The 26,990-nt window shown below is 40.5% G+C and overlaps 1 protein-coding gene across 2 annotated transcripts in view; it reads left to right on the top strand.

The window, feature by feature from the left end:
• The first annotated feature begins 8,694 nt into the window (after nt 1-8,694).
• syngr3a (synaptogyrin 3a) overlaps nt 8,695-26,990 on the top strand; it is a 75,202-nt gene continuing 56,906 nt past the window's right edge. For both annotated transcript variants that reach the window (XM_072268631.1, XM_072268632.1), the window contains exon 1: nt 8,695-8,827. In XM_072268631.1, coding sequence (XP_072124732.1) covers nt 8,729-8,827 — 99 coding nt within the window. In that variant the 5' untranslated portion in view covers nt 8,695-8,728. The remainder of the gene's footprint in view (nt 8,828-26,990) is intronic.

Here is a 26,990-nt window from a genome sequence, read left to right as displayed (position 1 = left end):
TGTAACAAGTTCTCTGTGTAATGGTGTCGAACATTAAAAAAAACAATTTTCCATATTTAATAATTTCTTATAATTAAATTCATGAGGTAGAGTTAATGAAGTGTAATCTTCAAAGCATAGTTATCATAACTCTAAGTTCAAGTCTTAATTATGCTGACAAAGGACAACTGTCTCCCACAAACGTCTGTGCATTCTATGATCAGGAACATGATCCTGTGTAAAGCAGATGAATATCAGGATGAGCTGTCATTTTGACTCCTGCCAGTTACATTCTCCTGGGTTCCCTTCCCGCGCCTGCCTTTTCAGCTCATTAAAGTGCTTGCTTGATCACGGGCTCCATCTGGATAATAATAGACTTCCTTCTTTTGAGGCAAACATTTTTTGACTGCTGGAGTTCAAGTAAGGGAGCTGACAGTCAATGAAAATCCTAGAACAGCATCATGTATTTCTCCTTACACCATTTCTCCAGGGCTTCTGCCACGATTATAGTGGGAGGTCTGGTGTCACGAGCAGGAAGCTGGGTGTACCAGGTGATTTCAGGTGCTGATTTACATTGGAGGAGGAAGCATCGAAAAACACAATGCAAAGATGACTTCTGTTCCCTGTGGCAGCCTACTGACATCTGCCTACGATGGCCATTACACTGTGGAGGGCTGATAACGCAAAGTGGTGCAAACTGCAACACAATGCCATTGCTCAAGTTGGGGCAGGCATGGGTTGTGATTCAACACAATTTGTGAAATGGAAACTTCATAATGCTGTTGCAATTTCTGGGAAATAAAAGATGATCTCCACTCTCTAGGCATATTGCTCTGGCCAGAGTATTTAACTTCACGGAGGGTAAAATATACAAAACCTGAAAGTTCAATCAGCTTTCAGAATACAGGATTTTAATTGCCTTTGGTGCTGCTTTCTGAGATCAGTGCAGCATGGACAATAAAACTTGCACTTAAGTAGTACTGCTCAAATTCTTAGGAATTTAGAACACTGAAACATGGATTATAGTGGGTCAACGGTGAATTTTAGTTTAATCTTACTTCCCTGATCCTTCTCTGGCTCTTCAAATGCTCATCCAAGTAATCGTCAGAAATGAAGAGGATTTCCACCATCATGTCAGTTAGAGTTTCAGGTACTTAGCATTTACTGAACGATTTTTTTTCTTGGCTTCCTTGTAATCCTTCAACAAATTAACTTAAATGTTTTCTTGTAATTACTATACCAACTCTTTCTGCTTATCCCTATAATTTTATGGACATTAGTTTAATCTTCTCTTCATCTCCTTTATGCAAAAAAAACAACCCCACTCTATGAATTCTGATCCCTGAACTGGCATTCTTGAATTTGGCAACAAGATATACCACCTTGCTATTCTCTCTGCTTCTATCCTGCATTAGGACACCAGAAATGCACATTTAACTTTTTCTTTTTTCTGTGTTTCCTTGTGATCTAGAATGATTTGCTCCCACTCCGTTTGAATTGAATTGAATTGACCTTATTACTTACATCCTTCATATACATGAGGAGTAAAAATCTTTATGTTATGTCTCCTTCAAATGTGCAATGTGCAATTATAGTAATTTATAATAATTGTTATGTACAACAGGATAGTCAATATAACATAGAAATACAGTTGCATCAGCATGAATTAACCAGCCTGATGGCCTGGTGGAAGAAGCTGTCCCAGAGACTGTTGGTTCTGGCTTTTATGTTGCGGTAACATTTCCTGGATGTTAGCAGCTGGAACAGTTTGTGGTTGGGGTGGCTCAGGTCCCCAATGATCCTTCAGGACTTTTTTACACACCTGTCTTTGCAAATGTCCTGAATCATGGGAAGTTCACATCTACAGATGCGCTGGGCTGTCCACACCACTCTCTGCAGAGTCCTGTGATTAAGGGAGGCACAGTTCCCATACCAGGCAGTGATGTAGCCAGTCCAGATGCTCTCAATCTTGCCCCTGTAGAAAGTTCTTAGAATTTGGGGAGCCATACCAAACTTCCTTAACCATCTAAGGTGAAAGAGGCACTGTTGTGCTGGTATATACAGACTACGCGAGATCCTCAGTGATGTTTATGCCAAGGAACTTGAAGCTCTCAACTCCAGATCCATTGATGTCAATAGGGACTAGCCTGTCTCCATTCCTTCTGTAGTCCACAACCAGTTCCTTTGTTTTTGCAACGTTGAGGGAAAGGTTGTTTTCTTGACACCACTGTGACAAGGTGATGACTTCCTCTCTGTAGACTGCCTCATTATTATTCTGAAAGTTCTAAGGTCACCTGCCACAGAGAAGACTGAGGGTGAAGATACAAGAGATGCAGATACTGCTGTGTGGAGCAATAAGCAAGATGCTGGAGGAACTCAGCGGGTCATTTGTCATCAATGGAGGGAAATGGACATTTGGCATCTTGTGTAAAGATCCTTCAGATGGACTGAAAGATAGAGGGGAGGTAGCCAGTGTAAAAGGAAAAAAAGTGCTAGGTAGGGGTGGAGCAAGAGATAGCAAACGATAGGTGGATCCAGGTGAGGAGAGATGATAGGCAGTTGTAGAAGGGAAGTTCATTGAAAGTAATATATACAAAACAAAAGTTGAATTAGCATTTAAAATAACATTTTAATTGCCATTGGTGCTACTTTCTGAGATCAGTGATACACACTATACCTTTCCCTCTATCTTACAACCTGAAATGCTAACAGTGCATTTCCCTCTACAGATACTGCTGGACCCAGCTTCTGCTTATAGGACAGGAGATTCCTGGAGTTTGTGAAGTGGTGACCCTCTTCTGCGGTTTACGCTAAGCAAGTGTCTTCTCCCAACACATGGACTCCAGGGTCTCAATTGTATCGCTGAATGGTTATCAGCCAGAATGTTCAATTGTTTTCAAGGAGGCATTGAGCACGTCCGTGAACCTTTCGCTCTGTCCACCTGGTAGTCTCTTGCCTGACAGTGTGCTTGTTTCAAAAGTCTAGCCTTGGGCATGAGGACGAAGTGGTGTTCCCAGTGGAGCGAACTGGGTATGAAATTAGGGTATTAGTGCTGGGGATGTTGACCTGGGTGATTTGCTTCCTTTCGACTGGATGTGGAGGATTTGTTGGAGATGGTGTTGATTTGAGATGCCTGCAGTTATGATCCAAGTCGTAGAGGCACCCAGGAAGGCTTAGATCACTGTTTCCTGTTACACCAAGAATGTTGTGCTGGATTTGAGGCCTTATGTTTAAACACTAATTTTCCTCAGTCAGCCAAGGGCTGTGCTGGTGCATTGAGGGACACAGTAAATTGCTTTGATGTTGCTCTTTAAGGCTGGCTCCCAGAATATTGAAAATGGTCTGTAGTAATACACACAAAATGCTGGAGGAACTCAGTAGTTCAGGCAGCAACAATGGAAAGGAATGAAGAGCTGATGCTTCAGGATGAGACTCTTCATCTGGACTAGAAATGAAGGAGAAAGAAGCTAGAATAAGAAGGTGGGGGAAGGGGAAAGAGTACAAGCTGAAATATGATTGGTTGATACCAGGTGAAGGGAAAGGTGGGGGGAATGAAGTGAGGAGCTGGAAAGTGACTGGGAGAATGGTAAAGGGTTGAAGAAGAAGAAGGAATCTGTTTGGAGAGGAGAATGGGCTATGGGAGAAGGTGAAGGAGGATGGGCACTGGAGGGAGATGAGGAGAAGAGAAGGGGCAAAAGGTAAGCCAGAAATGGAAAAAGAGGGAATGGGGTGGGAGGGGGGGAGAAGAGAAATTACCAGAAGCTAGAGAATTCAGTGTTCATGCCATCAGGTTGGAGAATATGACAGACAGAATTTGAGGTGTTGCTCCTTCAACCTGAGACTGGCCTCATTGTGATGGTAAAGAAGGCCATGCAATGAGAATGGGCAATGGAATTAAAATGGGTGGCCACTGGGAAATCTGCTTTATCAAAAATACTCCATGTTTTCCATGGTCTCACTGTGAGCCTTTATTGTTGGAAGGCAGTGTTGTAAAGCAGGGACAGAGTGGGAATGCGACTTGAGAGTGAATGACCCATCCTTTCCGCCACTTCGGTTAATGTGTCACTGATGCCTGTAAAGTTCAAAGTCTCAAAGTTCATATGTGTCACCACTGAGATTCATTTTCTTGCTGGCATTCACAGTAAATACAAAGAATCCACGAAGATGCATACAACAAGTACGGACAAACAAATAAAAGACAAACAAGTAAAAGACAACAAACTGTGTAATTATAAAAAAAAGGAAATAAAATAATAATAACAAATAAAGCAATAAATATTGAGAACAGGAGTTGTAGAGTCCTTTAAGGTGAGTCCATAGGTTTTGAAATAAGTTCAGTGTTGGGGTGAGTGTGGTTATTCCCTGTGATACAAGAACCTGTAGGTTAATCTTGATCAACTGATCCTGATCCTGGTGGTGTGGGACTTGAGACTCCTGTACCTCTTTCCTGATGACAGCAGCGAGAAGACAGCCTTGATGATGGATGCTGATTTCCTGTGACAGCACTTCTAGTAAATGTGCTCAATGGTGGGGAGGGCTTCGCTCATGATGGGTTGGGTCTGTATCCATTACTTTCGTAGGCTTTTCCGTTCAAGGGCATTGGTGTTCCCATACCAGTCTATAATGTGACCAATCAGTACACTCTCCACCATGCATCTGTAGATGTTTGTCAAAGTTTTCAATGACATGCCAAATCTTTGCAAACTTTTAAGAAAGTAGAGGCATGCCTCGCCTTCTTTGTAATGGTACTTACTGCTGGACCCAGGACAGGTCCTCTGAAATGATAAAGTAAAGGGATTTAAAGTTGCTGACCCTCTCCACCTTTGATCCCCTGACGAAGACTGGCTCATCGACTTTGTTTCCTGCTCCTGTAGTCAATAATCAATACTTTGGTTTTGATGATACTGAGTGAGAGGTTGTTGTTATATGGCACTATTCAGCCAGATTTTCAATCCCCCTCCTATATACTGATTTGTCATCACCTTTGATTTGGCCAACAACTGTGGTGTCGTTAGCAAAGTTAACTATGAACTAGCCTCCAAGCATGTGTAAGTAACAAGCAGCTTACCTACTGAGGTTCAGGAGTTTAAATAATTTCCCATTAGTGCTCTATAATCATCCCACTTCAAGTAAGCAGTTTGTTAGAGGTGAGGGGCAACATTGCAGCAAGAAAGATTGATGAAGCTGATTACAAACTGGAGAAAATATGCACACGCTGGATAAAACTGTTGCCTTGCTTGGCACCACCCTGTTCTGAGGTTGGCCATGTTCTAAACTTGGTTAAGTCCATAGCTGGCATGGCATCATGAAGCAAATGTAAGATAGCAATGAATCTCTGTGGGCAGCCAAATTTGAGAACAGTCTTCTGCAGTCTCTCTGATTGATGATGCCAAGGCCTTAAGTGACATCAGAAAGGACAATGAACAGTCATTGGTGCTACTCCTTGTATTTCTTTTGAAATTGAAGACCATGTGCTTCATACATCGTGTCCCAGGGAGCAGTTCTTCGGTCACTGTGAGTTGATGACTTAGAAAAACTCTGGCAATGACTTTCCTTGTAGGTGACAGCAGAGGGAACTCTCTGTCGTTTCTCTGTGGAAATGATACAACTACAGTTTTGGTCAAAACTAATGTTTTATACAATTGAAGCATTTTCTCCTGGCTGTCATATTCAGTCCTCAGCTAGTAAAGAAAACCATTCTGCATGCTTATTAACTTTTATCTGCCCGCCTGGCTTCTTTAGAGATCTACGGGCATGCACTCAAAAATCTATTGGTTCCTCCATACCTCTTATGTGTACTTCCATGTTTTGTTGTCCTCCTTCATGGAACCAAATTTCATTTGTAAATTTTGTACCACTTGACTGGTACCTTTCTGTCGCCTAGATATTTCTCCTTGCTATCATCTCGTGAACAAATGAAACTGAATGGTCTGAATTAGTTGCTAACCAAATGAAAGAAGTGGGAGGCTTGAGAACCAAGTCTGTGGTAAAAATCAACCACGCTGCCCATTTTGAAATCATCAGCAAATTCATTAATTGGGACTCTGAACCATAAAAAGCAAGGAGCCAGAATTGAGCTTTACAAAACGCCATAGCTTCCAGTTCTTTAATCAGGCAAAGTGGTGAACAGTCACCCTTTGCTTGCTGTCACTGAGCTATTTTTAAATCCAGCTTGCCACTTTCTCTTTATTCCTATGGGCTTTTACTTTCGCTACTTTTATTGCTATGTCTAAGCCACACCCCCAAAGGATCAGACCAAAGAAAAACTGATTAATGAACCCTGACACTGCTATTACCAAGGCTCCTAACATTTCCCAGGAACATATTTTGAGCCCTAGCTCCCTGATTTCCATCTCCTTCACCAACGTGACAAAGAGCAGTGCCCAATGTCCCTCCACACACATCTTGACAAAGACTCTGATGTGTCTGTCCCAAACACCACAAGAAGGGCCTAAAACTTGAGGCCAGACTCATTCCCCTTTCATCCTTGTTCCCTCAACATGCCCAGGATTGATTCAAAACAAGACTATAAGATCACAAGATATAGGAGCAGAATTAGGGCATTAGGCCCACTGAGTTTGCTCCACCATTTCATCATGCCTGATCCAATTTTCCTCTCAGCCCCAATTCCCTGCCTTCTCTCCGTATCCCTTCATGTCCTGACCAATCAAGAATCTATCAACCTCTGCCTTAAACATGCATAAAGACTTGGCCTCCACAGCTGCCCGAGGCAACGAATTCCATAGATTCACCTCTCTCTGGCTAAAGAAATACCTCCTCATCTCCGTTCAGAAACAAAGGGATCTGGGAGTTCTGATACACAATTCCCTGAGAGTGGCGTCACAGGTGGACAGGGTGTATCCTGGCATTCATAAATCAAAGTATTTAAGTATAGGAGATGGGATGTTATGGTGAGGTTGTATAAGACATTGGTGAGGCCAAGTTTGGAATATTGTGTGCAGTTCTGGTCATCTAACTATAGGAAGGATATCAGTAAGATTGAAAGAGTACGGAGAAGATTTACTAGGATGTTGCTGGGTCTTCAGGAGTTGAGTTACAGGGAAAGATTGAACAGGTTAGGACTTTATTCCTTGGAGAGTAGAAGAATGAGGGGAGATTTGATAGTTTACAAAATAATGAGAGGAAAAGACAGAGTAAATGTGAATAGGCTCTTTCCACTTAGATTAGGAGAGATAAACACGAGAGGACATGGCTTTAGGGTGAAAGGGGAAAGATTTAGGGGGAACATTATGGGGAACTTCACTCAGAGAGTGGTGGGAGTGTGGAACGAGCTGCCATCTGACGTGGTAAATGCGGGCTCACTCTTAAGTTTTAAGAACAAATTTAGATACATGGATGGGAGAGGTCTGGAGGGTTATGGACTGGATGCAGGTCAATGGGACTAGCGGAATAAAGTTTCAGCACAGACTAGAAGGGCCGAATGGCCTGTTTTCTGTGCTGTAGTGTTCTATTGTTCTATGGTTCTATGAAAGGACTCCCCTCTATTCTGACACTGTATACTCAGGTCTTAGACTCTCCCACCATCGTCTCCACACCAATCTGTCAGAAATATAACCCGCAGTAGGCATTCAACCCTCTATGGCTGCACTGCTGTTCAATATCATGGTTAAACTTTTACTGCAGAACCTTTTTCCTGAACTATATCCTATTCGTTAATACTGAAACATTTACCAATATTTGTCTTGAAGATACTTGGAAACTGAGCCTCCCCCACTGAATTACTGAGCAGATCTGCTTTCTCTATTTTTCACTTGATTCATTATTGTTTCCCACTCCTCCCTGGCAGGTTTCTCCCCTTGTCCAGGTGCTCTTTTAGTTCATGATCAAGGTGTATTTTTTCAATCTTTAGTCAGTCCTGCCTTTCAGTCAGAACAGGCCACTGTGTCTACTGTGGCCATCAATCACCCAATTACACTAATCCTGTTTTAATCTCACCATGTTCTCAGCAACTCCCCACCACCTTAATTCTACACCTACACACACCAGGCAATTTACAGTGGTCAGTTAACCTATCGACCCACAGAGGATGTGGGAGAAAATTGGAGAACTCAGGGGAAATCCTGCTGGTCAGATGGAGATTGTGGAAAATCCACACAGGCACTGCAGTTTTGTGAGTTTAACTATCTCCCCCCCCCCCGCCCCCATCAATAATAAAAAAAACAACTTGCTTTTCAACCACTGATCTACTTCCATCGTCTCTCTCGTTGCTGCTCTTAATTTCCCCTTTTAAAAATAACTCTGTACTTTCGATATTCAACTAGTTCCTCTTAACCAAAATATTGGTATAAACCTTTGTTGTTTTGTCTCATCCTAATATCTATGTACTTTGATTATCCTGGAGGTTTGGCATTCACTCCCTGTCAACCAGTGACAGCAAGCCTGATAAGTGGAACTCATCTGGCAATCATTGCAGCTCCCCTTTATAAAGAGTACGTCGTGTCCTGCCACCTTGCGACTTTGTTCTTGCCGCCCGGTAACGCCACCCCTTGCTCCAGTGTGATTGACAGCTCTGCGCTCTTCCTTCTGGAGCCGCTCGTTTTATTTCCGCATATAGAGGGAGACGCCGCACGGGGGCGCGCTCCTGCGCAACCGCAGGGAAGTGGCCGCTCTCGCCGCACGGGGGCGCGCTCCTGCGCAACCGCAGGGAAGTGGCTGCTCTCGCCGCACGTCTCTTGTACTTGAGGCTGAGCGAGAGACAGACAGACAGACAGACAGAGGAAGGCTCAAGATGGAAGGAGGTGCGTACGGCGCTGGAAAGGCTGGGTCCGGTGTTGATCCCATCGCTTTCCTCAAACAGCCTCAAACCATTCTCCGCATCGCCAGCTGGGTAAGGCAGCAGTACAGCATTTATTTACTTTTAAATTGGAAATAAAATGCTCTAAGTTCAATATGCGATCTTTATAAATTGTGAAATGATGTTTGGAGACATATCCTACCTGGAAAATTTCTGAGAATCCAGGTGCTGTCGTGTTACTGATGCAAAGAAGATAGACAGAACCCTGGGATGCATTTCTCTTCTCCCATTTTCTGTAAATACCTGTGGTGTTCAAATAACAAATTATCTGAAAGCGGAGGTTATTTTCATCATAACTGATATTTTTATATAAAAGATGGGAGTAGTACGACCATCGTTGCGCCGACGTTTATTAATTGTTCAGCATCTGGGATCCTTATTTTTGGCGTTGTGTTCGTAAACAGCATTTATGGGCCAAGGTGTCCGAGTGCAGGTAGCACGGAACTTGTATTATTTTTAATCTTCCTTATGGTACAGAAATGGCTTTTTCCTTCCCATCCCTCCCCTGTGAAATGGTGGGGAAACCCATTTTCACTTGTCTTTCTACAAAACCAAGACCAGTATCGGTTGTGTCATCTGAGCAGGATCGCTTTTGTATGTCGTTTATGCCAGGGTGATCAGATGCTAAATGCTGTCATTCCGAGGACTTTTACTAGCAAAACCTGAATTCGTCTCCTCAGCCACCCCCGCCCCCCGCCAGTTTATTCTTCAAATTAGAGTGATCTTGGAAACGTGCAAATTTCCTTGTTAGCGCTGTAGAAAGTTGCTTCAAATAAATGAGATTCCTTGGAATGGGTTATAAGCTTACCTCTCAAATCAAGTTAAGGCTTTGTAAAAAGTTTCAATGTAACTAATCAGAGGTTAAGTAGCCTCCAGTCACTGGCGCCTTTATTTTACAATTGGATGCTTGCGTGGATTCTACAATGTTTGTAGGAAACATTAACGTCAGTTAAATTACTTTCCGAGCCTTGATAACAATATAACAAGCTTTCATCGAGATTCATTTAATAGTAGTTAAAGATGTGATATATTTTTTAAAATTTACTTAATGGTAATTTATTGCGTTTTGTCAAGGTTTGGATGCGTTAATGGAAAGTACTTTGTACACAATTGTATTTGAAACGTACAAATGCGATTTTGTCGCAAAGAGGAATGGACAGGACGTTTTAATTTTATTGTTATAATTTGTAGCATTGATTCGGGGTTTCACGCTAAGCTCAGCACACATGCTTCTCGGCTGCACTCCAGGCGTCCTGTATCCGATGTGCTCTTATTACGTGACGTGGGGTTATAATGCCTGATTTCAATACTAATTGGATTCCATTTGGGCTCATCTAATGCGTGCCTTGTGCATGAACTAGATTGTTAACGAAACAATAGCTAGCACGTCATGTATGCGCTCTGTCTCGCCTAGGTAAAATAAAAAGGGGGTGGGGTGGTAGAAATCGCTTAATAGTCTCTCTCCCCCCCCCCCCCAGCAACGTAGATACAGTTCACTTTGTCATTCCCTTTTATGACTGGCATTAATTTGCGAGTCTTATCTAAAAATAAACGTGCTTGTGTATTAGTGAAAGTTATGCACTTGATTGTAGATTGGGTTCGAGTCAAAAGGATTGTGTGTTGTGAACTGAATGATAAAGAAATAGTAATTCACTGAATATATTGCTCCAGGATTCTGTTCTGTTAGTCAACTCTACCAATAGAACAAGTATTACCACACTTAGTGACTTAATGGTCCTGGTTCGAATGAATTTCATTGACAATTCGGTTGCATTTTACATTCTGCATAGTGTTGGGGATTAAGTGCGAGGGGTGGCGAAACTGAAATTATTTTCGTTGGCTGCCCGCTCGCTGTTTGTTTCCCCCCAGTTTGTATGCATGAATTAAATTTTTCACAGGAGCATAGGTCTTGTTGTGAAACGTGGCTTTGCAGCCGTGTGAACGTTGTGTAACAATTGATGGATTTGCTTGACAGTGTCCATCAGTCACACCAGGAGACTGGTTTGCAGGACAATCTGGGAGTCAATGTGAATCCATTAAAAATGCACTTGCTGACTAATGCTGCCTGCTTTTGAATGGGATCCAGAATAGGAAATAATGCCATTTACTGTGTTGTTCAGCGAGCGCACTTTATGGGCAAGATCTGGAAGATGATGTCATCAGAGCGTATTTGCTAAATTTGGTCCTCTAGCGGCCTTCTGCTATAATATCCAGCTATGGGGATAAAGGAGATGCGCGGACGAAGCACTTAAAACGGCTCCCTTGCCCACTACACAGTTTAGTGTGATTTTTAATATTCATAATTTTTCGAATTATGAGCGTAAAGCCCATAATTTGGTACACTAAGTGTACTTCGTCACAGACTGGACAATGAATCACATGTGGACTTGTACAAAGTAACAGAAAGACCAATCCGGCGCTTTACTTTAACCTGTAAACCAGCCTTTCTCAACCATCTTGCCCTGGAGGAACCCTTGAAATAAGTTTCACATCTCAGGGAACCCCTGATTAAAAATGATTATATCAACAGCTCATGGTAATTTAGCGTGATCAGTATGTTGTAGATATTATAATCCAAAAATAATTAATGCTGTTTTGAGTAGAAAATGAATTTTTAGCTAACCTTGTGGGGAGGGGGATGGGGGAGTAGATAAACTTAGCTTACCTTGGAATTAATCTCTTTTCCCTTTCATAAATTTTAAAACCTCGTAAGGCAAACATAATTTTCGGTTAAATAACTGACTTAAGCCAAAATAGGGGTTAATTTTTCTAAAGATAGACTCAGTAGATTTAATTTAAATGCAGGTTGTAAATTGATTTTTAATGCTATTTAAACATGAAAATTTATTGACAATATTGTAACTAAAGTTTAAGACACAATTTTATACAAGACTTTGATAAAAGATTTTCTTACTCAATGACATGATCAGGTTCAAATATAGATGTAGCATGTGAAATCTGTGCTTTTTCTTTTGCTGCACAAATACTCAATTCTGGGTTGAACTTGAAATAAGCACACATGGACTTCACCTTCAACTGAAATATGGCAATTTCTATCCTTGTTCTTGATGCTTGTTAAACAAGAAAAAAGCTTGCTCACACATGTAAGAAGTTGAAAACTGCAGCAAAATGTTCATTGTTCTCCTATGAATGGCAGGATACACTTCTTTCACAGAAATCCCGAACTTGCCCAGGGGCAGGTCAATAAATCTCATCTTGAGTGCATGATCAGAGTGCAGCTCACGAAGTTCTTCCTCTTCTCTCAAAGTCAGGTTCTCAGGCTGAGCAGAATATTCAGAGAAAGGGTCCTTTAACCAGTCATACACTTGTGTTGAAAGGAAGGATAAATATTGTTCAATTTTGTTCAGCAGTTCTTCCAGCTGGTTTTCAATAAGACTTGAGACTTTCTGGTGTCCTTCTTCACTCTCAAGGTAATTCAGGAGGGAGAGGTTGATGTCATAGCCCAAGTTGAGCGAGTCCACTCAATACTCAGAAAACACATTTTGCGCTCCTCATCAGCCGACCATCCTCCCCTCCGTGCAATGCGGCGCTCACCAATTATCAACGGTCTCCTCTACCTTGCATCAAAAACAGAGAATGGACTCAATCAAATAAACACGGCCCTACTGCGCACTGCCATACTGAGCTGAGAGACTGCTAATGAGACTGCTCACTGCCCACCACTGCAAAGTTCAAAAAATGTTGTTTAATTTTTTAACAATGATCTCTTGCGGAAAACTTCTGTGAACTATTGGCCTTGGAATCAAACGGTTACTAATGCTGGACACAGTAACAAAGTAAATTATATGTAAACAACAGGAATTCTGCAGATGCTGGAAATTCAAGCAACACACATCAAAGTTGCTGGTGAACGCAACAGGCCAGGCAGCATCTGTAGGAAGAGGTGCAGTCGACGTTTCAGGAAGAGTTCTTCAGTTAGTCCTGATGAGGGGTCTTGGCCTGAAACGTCGACTGCACCTCTTCCTACAGATGCTGCCTGGCCTGCTGCATTCACCAGCAACTTTGATGTGTGTTGCGTAAATTATATGTAGTTTGGAAGTAGAATTTGTGTTTGAACATTAATTTTTAATATTTCTTGAAGTTGTCTTTTAGTTTTAATAAAGGGGGGAACGTCGACTCAGACCATGAGGGGCCTGCGTCGGACATTTTCATGCCTTACAAGGCGCAGATTGGAAGTCTGTGTGGGGCGCCACTCCTTGCACAGACTAGAGCAATGTGTGATTAAGTGCCTTGCTCAAGGACACAAACACGCTGCCACAGCTGAAGCTCGAACTAATGGCCTTCAAATCACTAGACGAACACCTTAACCACTTGGCCACGTGCCAAGACTGAAGCAAAGAATAAATATAATGGTGAAATATTTTTGTGGAAATTCTCATATGCATTTCCTTTGAAACAGATCATAAAAGGTCCAGAAATTCTCATTTTCACAGTTCTCTTCCTCCTCACTAACTGGGGTTGGCAGAAATTTCCTGTTTTTTTTTTAAAAAAACTGAATCTACTTGGTAGAAGGTGCTGAATTTCCCTTTTTATTAACTCTGCAGGTTTCTTATTAGAGATGATAGGCAACATTGTCATTCATAAAGTAACAATCTGGCATTATTTGTGACTGAGCCAATTAATATTTACCTTCCACTCAAACCATTTCCCAGGTAGTCAATGATGATGTACTGTGGAACAATCGCACTGTTATTTTGTGAAGCTTTCAGATATATCTTATTGACATTATGTATTCTGTCTGATTTAAAGTGATAGTTACCAGATCAAAACAAGAGGGAACTGCTTCATGTTTTCCATTAGCAGCTTTGATGTTGGTATTTGAGAGGTGTTGCCTTCAGCAGCCTCGGGTCTTTTGATTGTGTGAATAGGTTTTATTTTAAAGCTGCTGAAGAAAACTGGCTGCTTACTGAAACTGTACAGTGACCTGTTCCTTTCTTTTCCTCATGACTGGTGAGGTCACTGTGAAGGGCCTTCATAGGAACACTTTAAGATCCACAGTGGGGTCAAATAGATTTGCTTTGTCTTGGGCTGTCATGGACTTTCAGCCAATCACCATAAATGATGGAAAGTTGTTCAACTTTATCTGTTTAAGGGTGACTGTCTTTATCCGTAGCTGCTTCATGTTACTGATGCTGCACCAGGTTCCTGTACCAGAGAACAGGCCCCAAGTTATATGGGCAGATACCCTTTGTGCCTTTAGAGAGTCCATACTGACCATCATGAAGCTGGACATTATCGCTGGGTGCAGGATGCTGACCAACCATTATTGGTGATGTGCTTTTGGCAGATGATGACATCTTTCAACATACCCAGTGCAAAAACTGCTTGTGTAGAAGCTAAGAGAGTGTAAACAATGGAGCACACCATGATGTAGATCTACCAAATCTGTAACCTAACTAACCCCTCTAGAGCAGCAAGACCTGGGCTGTATGTACATGGAGAGAAGGCTTCACAGCTTGCACTCTAGCAACACCAGATCTTTCTATAAGACAAATACATTAGTGTTCAGTGTGATCTGATTCTGTCAGTGACACATTCATTACCAAGGTAATGGTCTGTTGGATGGATGGTGGCCCCATTCCTAAGGACATTATCTTCAATCAGCTGTCCTACTGCATCACTACCTGCTGAATGTTCATACTTCTGTTCCACGGACAGTTAAGCAAGGCATTGACATAGAGAGGTGTGATAGCCACCACCACTGGAGCCTGACATCTCAGAAGAGCATTGGGAATGAAAAGAAATGGAAAGCTGAGCTGGCTGAGAGTGTCCAGAGCAAACAAGAAGTTGGTATATTGTCTTGCCACAGCCTGTTGCCTTCAGTGAGTCTGAGCACACTGTAAGACTGGGATAACTGCAGTTGATCCACACGTAGCTGACCCCAAATTGTAAACCATCTATGAGACAGAAGGCTGCCTCCACTTTGAAGATCCAATCACATCTGTATCCTGGAAACCAATGCATTCATTGAGACACGAATATTATAATAGATTGCATTACTTTTGTCCCGTTAATACCATCGTCTGCTTTACTTAATAGTACACATTACTTTGCAGTTTCGGTACTAGTTGGTGTGAATGTTCTAAAGAAGATTGGCCATTATCAGGTCATCCTCTTCCCTATAGCTTATTTATTGTAGAGTTAGGACATTGGGTAGGGGATCATATGGGAATGTTATAGATGCAGAACATGGAGCTGTACAACAAAGAAACAAGCCCCTCACCCACAACATCTGTGTCGACCTCAATGCTAAATTAAACTAAATTAATCATTTATTTTACTGGACTTTTGAGAAAAATGTAGGGCCTTTAAAGTAATGAAGAGCTCCCTTCTCTCATTGTGTATCTTTTGAGATTGAAATCTTGAAGTTGGAGGACTTCCATATAAAATGGATATGTCAGGAGTTGTTTGGATTAAAATCACTTCCACGGAAAGTCCCTGAAGGGAAAAATCTGTGATTGTCATCACCTCGTCACTTAAGTGTGCTTCAGCTATTTATTTTGGTCTCTTAAAGGGGAATTTAACAGACCAGTTCTAGTTATCGTGGTTTAACTGTGATTCTGGGAAACCATTTAACTGTAGTCTCAGAAAATGTTGATTGTGGATAGGAGTTGCAGGGGAATTCACAGAAGTTTTTTTGTGTGTTTTTTTTACAGGAGATTATGTGATTAGATGGAGAGTCTGTGCTTAAGTGGATTATGGAGCGGATATGGTGGACCTGATAGAATTGGAATTGATTTTCTTGTGCTCTTTTCACTTATTTGTGCTTCTATATAAATTAATTGTTACATGATAATTGAAATCCATTCTTGATAAGATGGTTTTTTAATACCTCAGACATACAAATGCATTGTACAGCTAATTAAATAGAACAGCTTTGATAGGCTGAAATGGCCTCTATGTTGTCACAAAGTAGGAAAAACTTGAAAGTAATGACTATTTTAATAAAAGAGGCATGGTAGCCAATTTTGCCATGGTACTGTGAACATGACTAATCTGTTTTTGATATTAATAATTATGGCTGGGATAATGGAGATGATGTGCCTGCTTTTAATTTCTTGGGATCACTTACATCCATGTAGGCTTCAAATTAACATCATGCCTAAAATAATAAACACCCAACGGTGCAGCTTTCCTGCAATGCCGTACCGGAGTACCTGTACAGTTCATGGCAAATTCCTTGGTTCTTGATAAAATTTATCAAACCTGATTCAATAATTATTAAGTAGGAGCTCTTTATTGTTTAATGGCTTGAGTTAAGAGAAATGTGCACTTTTTCGTTGTTTTATTGGAAGTAGCCTGTATAGAAAGCCCAACATGGATAAAGATAGAAGAGACAAATAAAGAATGGAAATGTGGAGAAATTTCTTTATTCAGAGAGTGGTGAATCCATGGAATTCTTTGCCACAGGCAGCTATGGAGGCCAAGTCATTGGGTATACAGGTTTCCCCCCCCCCATCCGAAGGTAGAGCATTTGTAAACTGGAACAGTATAAAGCGAAGAAGCAGTTACCGTTTATTTATATGGGAAAAATCTGTGAGCGTTTGCAGACCCAAAAAATAACATACCAAATCCTGCCAAATAACACATAAAACCTAAAATAACAGTAACATATAGTAAAAGCAGGAATGATATGATAAATACACAGCTTATATAAAGTAGAAATGCTTTTCCACAATCATTGCCTGACCTGTTCTCCGTAGCGAAAATCTCACGCAAGCGCCATCGGCAAGCGATTGCCGATTGCATCGCCTCCGATCTGGGCTGGCAATTACGTGCCGGGCGGTACCTAATTAATTAGCATGTTTATTTTGGCTTTTTTCTTAAAGATGTGCTGTGTGTCTCCCGGCTACCGCTGTATTCTCCACGAATCGGTATCTGTCCGCGGCCTGGGTGTTGGGGTGGTGGGACACTGGGGTGTCATCTCATCGTCGTCTGTTTCCATTAGAGCAGGCAGCTCACCTTCTCCTATGACTGCCCCCCTCGATGGCGAAGGTTGAGGTTCGTCGTCTGATGTGGAAGGCTTGCTTGACTGCTGAGCCTCGCGCGTTTTTCTATCATACAGTTCTTTGTAAGGAGTCAAACTATCTTGCAAATATGCCCTAAGCCGACGTACTCTTTCAAAATTAAAGTCGTAGTTTACCATTACTCACTCGGTTTCGATTGTTATCCTTTCCTCTTCCAATTGCATCAGCTCTTCATCTATCAGTTCTTGGTCATGGGATGCCAAAACCTGTTCAACATCATCTTCGTCAACTTCCACAAGCCAAACTCACTTAGTCCTTACTTTGTTCACCACGATCGAAATGCTTAATTATGTCTAGTTTTACGCTAAGTGTAACACCCTCACGAGCTCTTTCGGGCTTTTCCGATACCATAGAACTCATCTTGCAAACGGCTACTCACAGGCATGTGTTAAAGCAATGCCGGCGAGAATGCCGTTCCGAATCCGGGGGAGAGCGGCTGTTCGGGGCGCGCGCTGCCTTTTTATCGCGCGCTGCTTTTTTTGTAACAGTGAAAATACCTTCTGTTAGCGAAAACAGGGTACTAATGTAGGTCTTTCGTAACAGTGATGTTTCGTAAAGCGGACGTTTGAAAAGCAGGGGGACACCTGTATTTAAAGCAGAGGGTGATAGATCCTTGATTAGTTGGGGCATGAAGGGATGTGGGGAGAAGGCAGGAGAGTGAGGCTGAGGGGAAAAATGGATCAGCCATGATGAAATGGCAGAATGGCGGAATTCTGCTCCTATTTTGCATGATCTTGTGGTCTAAAGAAAGCACCTGAAGTATCAGCTCTGTTTCTGTTTCTGCAGATGCTGCCTGATCTGCTGAGTGTTTCCAGCATTCTATGTTTTTTTTACAGATTTTCAGCATCTGCACTTTTTGTTTATTTTCAACAAAGAATGCCTAACACATGAAATGCCATCTATGTAAGGTCATTCTGATAAGCTGGGTATAGGGTATAAAAGAAAATAAAAAAGGATTGGAAACATACTTTTAGAAAGGATGTTATTTTTTATACAATTAAATTGTAACAAATGTAAACTCTGTCTATCCTGGTTCATTTTGGGCCCAACTCCCCCATAACTGAATTTTCTGCTTTTCCCGAATGATTCAGTATGAACACCATCAAGAAGACCTGCCCCTAAATCTCTGACTTTGTTTAGACATCTGAGGAAAAGTCTCTTAAGTAATTCAGCAAAACTGTCAAATATTCATAGAACTATGAACAATACAACTTGAACAATTGTAACACATTTAAAAGTATTCAAATGTCTCAAACTTCCTCACAGAAAGGTTACCAGACAAAAGTAAACTGACAATTCATGCCAAATGAACAGAAGTTAGACTTTAAGGAGCTGCTTAAATGAGGAGAGGGAGGGGGATCTCCATCCTGAAGTCTAGGGCAAAGTTCTGAGGCTTGGAACCTTTTGCACCGAAGTTGGGGTAAACTGAAAATTAAGGATAGCAAGCAGCCAGAACTAGAGCAATGTACTAGGTTAACTGAAGCTAGTTAAGTCTTTAATTCAGTTAAGTTTCATGCCTTGCTCTAGCTTGCAGAGTAAATGCATCTTGGCATCCTACCCAATATTTGAATGTTTTTGTTCTGTTGCCATTTATCCAGGTCCTGTTTTAGAGTAGCTAATATTTTAGATTAGATTATGAGGACACACAGTCCTCTTTTATTGTCAGTTAGTAATGCATGCATTAAGAAATGATACAATTTGTTCCTCCAGAATGATATCACAGAAACAGAAGACAAACCAAGACTGAAAAAACTGACAAAAACCACATAATTATAACATATAGTTACAACAGTGCAAAGCAATACCATAATTTGATGAAGAACAGACTATGGGCACATTTTTAAAACAGGAGTCTAAGTCTCTCAAAAGTCCCATCATCTCAGGCAGATGGTTGAAGGGAGAAACTCCCTTCCACGAGCTTCCAGTGCTGCAAACTTGCTGGTGCAGCACCCTGACCACAGTCTGACTCTGAGTCCGTCCGAAAACTTTGAGCCTCCGACACCGAGCACCATCTCTGCCGAGTGCTTCGGCCCCGGCAATAGGCAAAGCCAAGGATTTGGGGCCTTCCCCTCCGGAGATTCTCGATCGCACAGTAGTAGCGGCAGCGAAGCAGGCATTTCAGAAGTTTCTCCAGATGTTCCTCCGTGCTTCTTCATGTCTGTCTCCATCAAATCAGGATTGTGCACGGCATCCTACTTCACAAATACGATATCATTCGGAGTGGCCGCGCGTGTCTTCTCCTCCCTCCCTTTTAATTGCTAAATTGAAAACAAAATCAAATAATTTGTAGAACGTGAGATGGAAGAACAGAAGCTGACACAGAACATGCCAGAACTGCTCAGGTTGGGCAGTGCTGATGCAGGGTTTTGACCTGAAATTTCGACAGTTCCTTTCCTCCAGCACACTGTTGCTTCTTGACCCGTGGAGTTCCTCCAGCACATTGTTGCTGCTTGCATGTGGAAGAACATTTTGTAAGGCAGCATTTTCGTGGGCAGTAACGGATGCAAGAGCAGAAGGAAGTTTGATAATCTCTGGATTTAAAGAGCTACAAGAGCTTTGCCAGTTTCATGATGTTCCCTGCTGAAAGGACTAATATGCCCATGTTGCAATCACACCTTAAATGGAAAGTACTCAAAGGGAAAATATGTCTCACTCTTTTCCCTGGAGAATGTTAACACAACTTTGTTGAGGACACCTACTGCAGGCTTCATAGCAATTCCAATGAAGGATGAGAATTGCACTGGTATTTGTGAAGAAGCAAAGAACAAATTAAATGGAAAAGTAAAGCTAATGTAGAGCTGTCGCACTGAAGTGTAAATTTGCATTTCATTATTTTCCTTGGGTCTCAGCTGAGTGGTTGCAAATAAGCAGTAAGGTTCATTTTACAGAGATAAGCCAGGTTAACCAGCGGAACTGGTTTCATGCTTCTAAGTGTGTAGGCATTTGAATTCAGTGAAAAAATGATTTAACAATAAGTATGGCAGTTTATAAAGCCAGTCCCACAAGTTCAATACATTGAGGCTTTTTAAGTTAAAAGGATAAAAATGTACCACAATGAATATTACATTTAATTTCCTTTTAGCACCTTAAATATCAATCTTTTTTTTATCTTGAACATCTCAAAATGTATCAAGGATCCGTTCAACAAAAATTGCTGGAAATATTTCATATGTGGTAAGAGAAATAAAGGCAATGTTAGTTCTGTTTCTCTTCCCACAGAAGCAACCAGACCTGCTGAGTATTAACAGTATTTTATGTTTTTATTTCTGATTTCCTTGGCCTCAGTCCGTACTAACTCTCTAAGCTCACCTTTTTTCCCTCTTTTTCGAGGTACTTGACAAGGGTGTCCTCTTAGTCCTTTATTATTTGATATTGCATTAGAACCTCTTGCAATTGCCATTCGAGAATCTCCAAATATTACTGGGATAACTCTGGGCTTAAAGTCCCATAAAATATCACTCTATGCTGATGACTTACTCTTAGATATTTCTAATCCCCAAAAATCCATCCCTGCTGTTTTAGAGCTATTAGCACAATTTGGTCTTTTTTCAGGTTATAAATTAAATCTTAGTAAGAGTGAACTTCTCCCGATTAATAAACAACTTCCTTTATATCATAACTTTCTATTTAAATTGATTAATAATTATTTTTCATATCTTGGGATTAAAATTACTTGTAAATACAAAGATTTATTTAAGATTAACTTTTTACCCTTAATGGACCATATTATTCAACTTTCATCTAAATGGTTTCCTTTATATTTAACTTTGATTGGTCGTATTAATGCAGTTAAGATGTCCTTTTTGCCAAAATTTTTATATATATTTCAGGCATTACCAATTTTTGTTCCAAAATCTTTTTTTGATAAAGTTGACTCCAAAATTTCTTCATTTATTTGGCAAAATAAAAACCCGAGACTGGGTAAAATACATTTACAGAAAGCTAAGAGATGGAGGCTTAGCATTACCTAACTTTAGATTTTATTATTGGGCAATTAATATTCGACATATGAAATTTTGGTTACTTGACCAGGATATACTATCCATTCCTAAATGGGTAGCATTGGAATTACAATCTGTTCAGGGCTATACACTTGGCTCTATTTTAGGTTCCTCCCTTCCTTTTGATTTGAAACGCCTTAAACAGGTGTCTAACCCGATAGTTAAATATACCTTACGTATTTGGTTTCAATTCAGAAAATTTTTTGATCTTAACCAATTTGGGTTAGCGATTCCTATTTTAGGTAACATATTTTTTCCTCCCTCTTTTACGGATCGTGCTTTTCAAATTTGGAAGACTAAGGGTATTTCACGGTTTTTAGATTTATTTTTAGATGGTTCCCTTATGTCTTTTGAACAATTATCTAATAAATATCATTTATCAAGAATACATTTTTTTAGATATTTACAAGTTAGAAATTTCCTAAGTACTATACTTTCTTCCTTTCCAATGCTTCCTCCTACATACATTTTAGATACTATAATTAACCTTAATCCATGTCAGAAAGGTGCATCGGCTATTATTTATAATATTATTATGAAACTTAGGAAAGCTCCATTTGATAAGATTAGGTCAGATTAGGAACAAGAATTGGGATCTATTACTTCCGTGGATGACTGGGGGCAGATTTTACAATTAGTCAGTACCTCCTCTATCTGTGCTAAACATTCCCTAATTCAGTTTAAAGTTGTTCATAGAGCACATATGTCCAAAGATAAATTAGCTCGCTTTTATTCTCATATTAATCCTTTTTGTGATAGATGTCCGGGGCAGATAGCCTCTTTAACTCATGTGTTTTGGTCTTGTCCTACTCTGGAAACTTTTTGGAGAGACATTTTTAATATTATCTCCAAGGTATTGAATATAGATATCTCTCCTCACCCTATTACTGCTATCTTAGGACTACCTAAAATTTCCAGTAATCTTTCTCCTTCAGCCCGTAGAATGATTGCATTTCTTACTTTAATGGCGAAAAGATGTATCTTACAACATTGGAAAGAGCTTAATGCTCCAACTACCTTTTTTTGGTTTTCTCAGACGATATTATGCTTGAATTTGGGGAAAATTAGAAGCAATCTTTATGACTCCTCATTTAAATTTGAACAGACCTGGAGATCTTTTATTCAATATTTTCATTTAATGTAATATATACCCTTCTTGTTTTTTTTAACTGTTTTTTAGGGAGGTTGGGATTGAGGATGTGATTTTAAGTTTTTTAACTCTGTTTGGTTTCAGGTTAGCCCATTGCTTTGCTTTGCTTTGCTTTGCTTTTAGTTAGTTGCACGGTGGGTTTTTTTTTTGGTTTTTTTTTCCTTTTCTCTATTGATATAAAAATTAGTATACTATTATGTTACCTTGGTACGTTATGTTTAAATTACATTGTATCATTTTTTTTGTATTAATATCTCCTGTAATTTTATTATATTCTAACAGTGTATTAGTGCCTATATGGCTTACCTTTTTGTATACTTATTCAATAAAAAGATTTAAAAGTAAAGTATTTCTGATTTCCTGTATCTGTACTTTTGGTTTTCAGGGATTTGATGAAGGTAGGCCAATGAGGCACTCTCTCTGTTGCCAAAAGGCAAACTTTCTTGTGTTACCACAAGAATTGATCACCAGCAGGTCAGGCAACAGCTATAGAGAGGAGCAGAATTAACTTGTCAGGAGGATCTTTCATCATTTTGATTGGCACTCTGAAAGTTTTACTCTGATTTTCTCTCTCGAGTTACTGCCCAATGTTTTATGTAACGGGAGGAGAAGATGGCAACACGCTCATGTGTGTGCAGCCCTCTGGTGAAAAGTGATATCGTATCTGTTAAATGGGGGCCGTGGACAATTCTGATTTGATGGAGAATGGACGTGAAAGCACAGAGGAACATCTGGAGAAATTTCTGAAATACCCATTCGCTGCTGTGGTTACTGTGTAGTTGGGAATCTTTCAGAGGGTAGGCCTCAAAATCCCCGGCCTTGCCTGCTTTTGGCAACTGCGAAGGAGGTCGAATCGTTCGGACAGAGATGACACTCAGTACTCGGTGTCGGAGAGCTGATCAGAGCTCGAAGTTTTTGGATGACTCAGAGTTGGATTGTGGTCGGTACGGCAGGGAGAGTCTTTCTTCCTTCTCCCGTCTGTTAGAGATGTGCAACATTTGAGAAACTTTGAACTTTACTGTGCTCATGGACTTCTTCATCAAGTTATGGTATTGTGTACTGTTGTAACTATATGTTATAATTATGTGGTTTTGTCAGTTTTTTTCAGTCTTGGTCTGTCCTGTGTTTTGTGATATCACACCGGAGGAAATAATGTATCATTTTTTAATGCATGCATTACTAAATGACAATAAAAGCGGACTACGTGTCTTCATAATCATTCATAATCATATTTTTTCCTGCAACATTTTCTGTGTTTCCAACACAGTTCCACCATTTTCTGCATCTGATTCAGATTTGCACCAGCAGCCATGGTTTTTGCTGCTTAATGGAGCCACAAAATCTTGCTTAGTTTAAACAAACCTAGTGTATTTAAAGCAATTTTTCCTCCAGGAAACATTACGACAGTGTAGAAGGCAACTTTATGTCCAGGTGCAATGAAATGGCGTTTCGCCAGGATAAGGATGTTGTAAGTTAGGACAGAGTCTGCTGAACTTACATGACATAAAAATTATGAATGGGTGCAGAAGCCACATATTAGCTTTAACAGAGTAATGCATCAACCCTGATTACAGTTGATATTGGCACCAACACCAGTGCTAAAATCAGCATTCCACCCAGATTGTAGTCCTATTCTAGAAGCATTCACACAGATATTCAGCTGTATTTTGTTTTCATGCATCCTAAAGCCCAGAGATATTTTAAACATTGCTCCTGAACTTTTGCTCTATTGAACAGCTGTGTTTTCAGGATGCAACCTTGTGCTTTCACGTTGGATATTCAGTTTAAGAAAAATCCCAAAAGCCAGGAATATTTGGCTTGGGCCCACTGGAAAATTGCCAGTCATTTTTAGAATACCTGTTTGAAACTAGAGGCTGATTTATACTTGTGCGTACCAGCTTACGCCGTAGCCTACACAAGTGGGCTACGCTATTGTGAGCATTTATACTTGTGCGTTGGTGTGTCTGCGTCGCTCTGCAATTCGCGCACATCACACATGCGCACACACCTGCCCGTGCAAGGCTTCATGGTCATGGTAGTCTTTCTCGGGGTAAACAAGTTTAAAGCGAGCATTTTTTTTCGTAAAAGCGAAAAGTGTCCTCCATAATTTCGGAGTTCTGTAAAGCTTTATGGAAAGCATTGCAGCCAGAGTTCCTTCCCTGCCCTTCAGTTGCCCAATGGGAAGCTATTGCAGCATAGGAGGAAATGCAATGCTACCAAGCGGACCAATCAGTTGTTTGGTCTGCTTTGCCGCGACATGTAGTTACGTGTTGGGAGAAGTGCGCATCAGGCTACAGCGTAGGGATCCGCGTAGGCACTGCATAGGGTTCATGGCTACGGCGTCGATTTGACGTACAAATATAAATCAGCCTTAAGGCAGCACAAGCTTATTGACTCTGTTCTGCACAATGCCTGGCGAAACACACGATCTTTTATTTAACGGTTTTAAAGATGAAGATTAGTTTTATTTGTCGCCTGTATATTGAAACCTAGTTGAATATGTTGCTTGCATCAATGACTAACGCAGTCTGAGGTGGCGCTGGGGGCAGCCTGCAAGTGTTGACCTGCTCCTGGCACCAGCATGGCATGACCACAGCTCACTAACCCTAACCAGCACGCCATTGGAATGGAGCACCCGAAGGAAACCCAGTATGGTCCTAGGGAGAACGTACAAAGTCTATATAAACAGTGGCGGGAAATTATTTATTTAGAGATGCAGCGTGTAGTAGGCCCTTCTGGTCCAACGAGCTGAACTGCCCAGCCTAATAACAGGACGATTTACGGTGACCAATTAACCTACTAACCGGTACGTCTTTAGACTGTAGGAGGAAACCAGAGCACCCAGAGGAAACTGCCATACTCACAGGGACAATATACAAACTCCGTACAGACAACGCCAGCATTGAACTCTTTACTCCGAAACACACTGAGTTGTAATAGCATCGTGCTAACCACTTGGCTCCTGTGGCAACCTAACTTTATTTCTTTTTTGTATCAACATCCGACAGAGTACAAGGATTGTGCTGGGGGCCGCCTGCAAGTTTTGCCACGCTTCTGGTGCTGATGTGACATACCCATCACTCACCACCAGCACTAAATGTGTGGCCTTGGGGCGTAGGAGGAAGCAGGAGCATCCACACAATGACAGGGAGAATGCAAAAGCAATCCCCGAACCGAACCCCAATTAGTGATCACCGGTGCAGTAATTTGATTGCTCTAAATGCTACTCTACCACGCTGCCTGTTTTGTTTAAAGTTCTGTAATGGTTTTCCCCTATCATTATTGTGCAGCTTCAACTCATTCAGCTGGACAGTTGCCACTTGCTTCCAGAAGTTTGGTGGAGGGGGATTGGGGTAGAAGGTCAGGGCAGTGAATAAGGAAAAATGTCCTGTTCTACTTATTTTACTCTAGAGCATGCTCTTGATTTGGATTAATTATAATTTCTGGGCTTGTAAATCACATCTTTCATGTTATTTCATCCATATTTTTCCCATGCAGTTGATATTGCATCCCTATCTCCCTAAAGATAACCATGGAAACCAAAATCTGATGTTATTCCCTGGAGACATTCTGGGAACTTCTACTGAATCTTGCTCGGTGGATATTATTTTTCAAAATTGAATGATAGAGTAAATGATATCTGATCAAGTACCTTGCAATCATTCTATTTCCATGTAAACATACACACCTTGAACTTGAATTGCAAATATGATTTTGATGCTTGTTTCATATAAATCAGTGATTAACTTGATCTGTAATGCTCAAATGTAATAGGGGTAAAATTTCAAGTAGGTAAGGAAAAATAAAACGCCTGAATTTTATTTAGTGAAACACACAGGCTGATTTTTTTTTTTAAATAAAAATACATGTTGTGTTTAGGGAATGGTCCTTTGGCAACAATATTCCCTCTAGTTTTTTTTTAACATCTATGCAGTCCAACCATTGGACAGAGCAAGAAATTTTTACACGGCCTGAAAACTACACAGCACTTTTTTATATAATGTGCATACTATGAATATTTTGACTGAAAATTAAAAAATCACAAACTTTTGATTTCATTATACCAAATTAATAAATAAAATATGGTTTTTAAAAAGGTTAATCTTTTGTTTTGTAAACTTTTAACTTGGGTGTTGGCGTTCAGTAAGCCAGTGGTTTATTAACAATGAGCTACCGACTTTCAGTCTATGTTTTATTGTTACAATTTGTAACAGTGTTGTAATTTGAAACACTGACAATATGAATACATTAAAGCTGTAAAATATTTCAAAGTAGATGTGGTAGATAATGTATGGATTATATTTATTAGCAAATTACAGTGTATTTAACAAATATTAACATAGATTTAATATTAGCATAATTTCAAAGTTTTATTAACATTGTATAAAAGAGAATTCTAGCTGTGTGGCAAGGAAGGCTATGTGCGCGGGAGTATTTCAGTTACTGCATGGCCACACACCCTCACAGTTTGGAGGGGATAGAGCTTGGCAATGATGTGAACACATGTTGACTGATGAGAAGTCTTGGGTCATGAGGTCAAACACATGAGGCTGTGTTACCATTCAATAGAATAGAACTGTAACAATTTTTGGGACCATTAATTTGATTTCTCTCTACTCCAGGTGCTCTGGTTTCCTCCTACATTCCAAAGAATGTATGGATTAGTTCAAAGTAATCTTTTCTATCGAAGTACATACATGTCACCATATATGACATTGAGATTCATTTTCTTGTGGGCATACTCAGCAAATCTATAGAACAGTAACTATAACAGAATTAACAAAAGACCTCCCAACTAGGGCATTCAACCAACGTGCAAAGGACAACCATCTGTGCAAATGTAAATAAAAGTAAATAGCAATAAATAACCAGAATGAGATGATGAGTCCTTGAAAGTGAGTCCACTGGTTGTGTGAACATTTCAGTGATGGGGCTGGTGAAATTATCCCCTTTGTTCCAGAGCCTTATGTCTGAGGGGTAGTTCGTAACTGTTCTTG

This window comes from Mobula birostris, chromosome 9 (genome assembly GCF_030028105.1).
Source record: "Mobula birostris isolate sMobBir1 chromosome 9, sMobBir1.hap1, whole genome shotgun sequence".
In the NCBI taxonomy this organism is placed as follows: Eukaryota; Metazoa; Chordata; class Chondrichthyes; order Myliobatiformes; family Myliobatidae; genus Mobula; species Mobula birostris.
This window is presented reverse-complemented; position numbering and strand designations above follow the sequence as displayed.